The sequence below is a fragment of the Wolffia australiana genome, chromosome 5, assembly GCF_029677425.1.
Source record: "Wolffia australiana isolate 7733 chromosome 5, ASM2967742v1".
NCBI classification, from domain to species: Eukaryota; Viridiplantae; Streptophyta; class Magnoliopsida; order Alismatales; family Araceae; genus Wolffia; species Wolffia australiana.
In genome coordinates this window covers 15,358,103-15,361,910 of record NC_135839.1, presented here as the reverse complement: position 1 = coordinate 15,361,910, position 3,808 = coordinate 15,358,103, and the positions used below count along the sequence as shown (strand labels likewise).

The following is a 3,808-nucleotide window of genomic DNA, read 5'->3' as shown; positions in this document are numbered from 1 at the left end:
CCTCTGGCAGGCAGCTACTGCCGTCACTAATGCCGCTGCTTTCATTTTTGCGGCTCATCTCTCCTGTTCTTATGATCTCAGTTTCAAGTACTTGGCTGCCCGAAAACGTATTTGAATCAAGCACTAATCTTTCATTACTAACACAAACATCGACCTCTTCGGTTCTTATGATCTTGCTCCGATGAACCTGGCTGCCGGAAGTTGTGTTTGAATCAAGCATTAATCTTTCATTACTAACACAAACATAGATCTCTTCTGTTCTTATGGTCTTGGTCTCATGAACTTGGCTGCCGGAAGTTGTGTTTCAATCAGGCAGTAATCTTTCATTACTTTCACAAATCTCGATCTTTTCTGTTCATATGATCAGCATCATGAACTTGGCTGCTGTCCCCGGCAAAAAATTTCCAGCCCAAACTTTAGTTTGAAGCAGGCCGCAATCTTTGATTGCTAACATCAATCGCGATCTCTTCTGTTCTTAGGATCTCAGATTTCCCACCTAAACTTGAGTTTGAAGCGGACAACAATCTTCTGTATCAGATATCAGCTTCAGCTGAGTGATTTCCAAGGCGTTATCGCAGGGGGTGCCGCCCGTCCTGAGCTGCAAAGTGACAGCAGCTCGCTACTCTTCCATGCATTCACCGATTCACTCGATTTCTGCAGATGGGGAAGAGGAAGATCTTGTTAGTCATGGAGCCTGATTCAAGCAGCCCCGACGATCTTGTCGCGGATCCAACTCCCGATTCGCTTTATAGAAAGCCTCTGAAATCACCACAAGAAATATGTATTTCTTCAAATCAAAACTTTGCATGTGTGTATCTACCTCTCTCTTGCGTATAATCCCTGACTCCTAACAGATCTTCAGCGTCCGAAGAGAGGAGAGACATATCGTAACCAACTGATCTAGGATAACATCTTTCAAGGAAAAAGGGCTAAATTTCACGAAAGATAAATCTATAAACTTCCACCTTCAAGGAGGGGCCCAAATTTGGGAATTCATCAAAAATAATCTAGTTAATTCCATCGAAAAAATCTTAAAAATCTGGAGAAGAATGATCTCGCTGAGACAAATTTCACTCACCATGCGGCAAATGATGCGCCATTGCTGATAAAAACTTTTTACGTATCACAAAATCTGGTCGCTGGTGAAGGCACGTAGTCGTACGTCGTCAACGTTCCCCCGGAGGAGACTTGTTTTTTTGCGGACACTATCGTCCGTTGCAATCTCCAGTCTTTGGCTCAGGTCGCCGATAACCTCGCCCGGAGAGGAAGATCCTCTTCCCCTCCCTGATGCCGTTCGCTAGATTAGTGGACGCCGATAGAGCAACGGATTCCCCTCCTCGATTAGATTCTTCTCTTTCGCCGGAGTAGCCTGCCACAGTGTCTGTTGGAAATAGTTAACTGAATAGTCTTTGGTTTTGTGCACGACGTAATTCCACGTCGTAATCCCCACTCCAAAAGACGAAACCGTTCTCAAGCGTTTCTCGATTTCTCTCCCCCCCTTCTCTCTCACTCTCTCTCTTCTCTCTCACTATTTTGTCAGCCAATCAGAAGCCAGAAGGGCACATGTATTCCTATTATAGTAGTATAGATTAGCAATTGTGCAACCATCTACCGTGGAAAAGACGAGAATACACTTGCGCCGCGCTTGTTAACAAAGCCAACATCCAACAAAGATAATCTAAACGCAACATACGTTAGTAAAAGATTTTCCCATGGAACACGCTGAACGGACAGACTAATATTAAAAAGTTTTGCTCTGGTTTGAGTAAACGGAATACTTTATTTTGTACCACAAAATGTCGTGGCCGGAACTTCATCTAAGAGTCCCAGATAGGTCCGTACGCCGCTATACCTTCAGCCCTGCAGGCAATGACAACATCTCTGCTTCCTTGGGGATTGCTTGTCACGACCACCGCCTCCGCATTCCACATCTTCGCAGTGTCAACAGCTATCATAGCCACGTTAGGCCGACCCGAGACGGCCGTATCGTGTATGATCACCTTCCCCTGCGGATGACCACGCAGCATCTCATGTATATCTGGGCCAAAGTTGTGATCCACAGACTTTGTAATCCAGACGAGGCACACATCGGCATCGCACGGCTGCAATAAGAACGAGAGAAACACGGCGATCCCCGACCCAGTGGCCACGAGTACAACCCTATTATACATATTCACAAGGTAGGGCAAGCCAGCAAAGTGCACTCTTCGGACCCAGAGATGGGTAGGGGGGTCGGACACAAGCCGCTTAGTAAAGTCACCAACTGCTCCTGCAAGCATCATGTGGGAGTCCTTGTTGTCTGATATAATCCCGAAGGCGTGCCATTCTGCCAGCGGCGAACGGCTTATTCTTCCCAGTAGGCCAGCTTTCACACCCCCAGAAAACTTGAGGAGCGAGGCGTGGCCGGAGGAGGAGGTCACCGACACGGGCACTCGTCTTACGGTGATCCACGGAAGCGCTGTAAGGACAGTCACGAGCAGGGTCAACCAGATTTCTTGCTGTCCGGCCAGCCTTGAGGCTGTGAGGTTATTGTATGAGTTTGTCTTCGGATTGTACCCAGCAGTAAGAACAACGAAGACCCACAGAAGGGCCAGAGCCGCCCACCCGGCGAACCAGTGGGTCCGCTCGAACAGATTGTGGTGCACGTGGCGGACCAGAGGGAACGCAAGGAAGCAAGAGAGGAAAAGAAGGGAAAGGATGACGGATGCAACAACGATAATCTCGGGACAGGTATCATCCCTGTGTTGCAGAGCCATCACGAGAGCGTAGACGAGCCAAGCAACAGAGGAGACACCGCAACCGCTGTGGATGCCTCCGATGGACTGGAGAAGTGACGTGGCAGCGGTCTTCATCCAGAGCGGCACCCGCGGCTTTCCCAAAGCCTTTACGGAGAACCAGAAGACTATCCTGAGGAAGGCCTCGCTCCTGCACAGGGTGAGAACTAGCAGGTTGTAGATTGCGAACGCCGCGGCCTTGCGCCTGGTGTAAGCCAAGTACCCGGAGATCGACAAAGATATGAGAATTAGGTTGAGGGTGATGGAAACTGTGAATAGTCTTTTGTAGACTGTAAAGAGTCCTTGATCTAGAAGAATGACTGACAACCTCGTGTCATTGCCCTTCAATTTCTGGACGGCCTGTGGCTTCTCTGGGTCCGCCGTGGCAACTGCGACGGTTGACTTCGGAACGTTTTCAAGGTGTTCGTCGTCTCCGAGGATGTCGCAAAAATGACTGCTTGGGTGGCTGCTGGATCTGAAACTGTGAACGGGCATGGGGTGTACTTGCGCCGTCGTTCCCTGTCCCGTAGAGAACGGAGGCCCGAGACTGTCGTGGATTTTGATCTCAAACGAAACTCCACGGCAGCTCGAGAATCGTGTTCTCTCCGCATCGATACCCTCCATTTAATGTTGGCCGGCAGTGATGTGGTTTGCTGGAAGACAATCGCTGCGTTTAACCAAGTCGTGGGCAAAGTATCGTTGTTTTATATGCATCTGGGGCAGCAAAAACGAAGCGAAATTTGACGTGTACGCATTGAATACCAACCAACTCAATGTCAAATGCTCACCAAATTCCTCTTATCCCAGTTTCTCTCGGCGGCGAATGTCAACTTGAGGTGGCTCATGCCAACTAGAGGCCGCGAATGTCAACTAGGGGCGGCGAATGTCAACTTGGGGGGCTAATGTCAACAAGAGGCGCAACTGCAAAAGCCGCGTTAGATTCTGCATCAGAAGACCTAATCTTTGATGCGCGGCGATAGAAGACGACACGTAGCACATCGCCTAACGTTTATTTACTTTTGTGCGGGGCCTGA

At 49.0% G+C, this 3,808-nt stretch overlaps 1 protein-coding gene across 1 annotated transcript; it reads right to left on the bottom strand.

The window, feature by feature from the left end:
* Window positions 1-1,144: 1,144 nt before the first annotated feature.
* Window positions 1,145-3,539, bottom strand: LOC144703138 (adenylate-forming reductase 06235-like). The gene is made up of 2 exons (XM_078575231.1): window positions 3,103-3,539; window positions 1,145-2,979 (listed from the first exon to the last, which is right to left on the bottom strand). Exons 1-2 carry the CDS (start codon window positions 3,396-3,398, stop codon window positions 1,818-1,820), a joined length of 1,458 nt encoding a protein of 485 aa, XP_078431357.1. The 5' UTR covers window positions 3,399-3,539; the 3' UTR covers window positions 1,145-1,817.
* Between the last annotated feature and the right edge of the window lie 269 nt (window positions 3,540-3,808).

Coding starts and splice junctions, on each gene's coding strand:
- LOC144703138 (XM_078575231.1), bottom strand. CDS start 3,398: ATGGAGGGTATCGATGCGGAGAGAACACGATTCTCGAGCTGCCGTGGA. Junction 2,980..3,102: donor TTGAAGGGCAATGACACGAG/GTTGTCAGTCAT, acceptor GGCTTACACCAG/GCGCAAGGCCGCGGCGTTCG.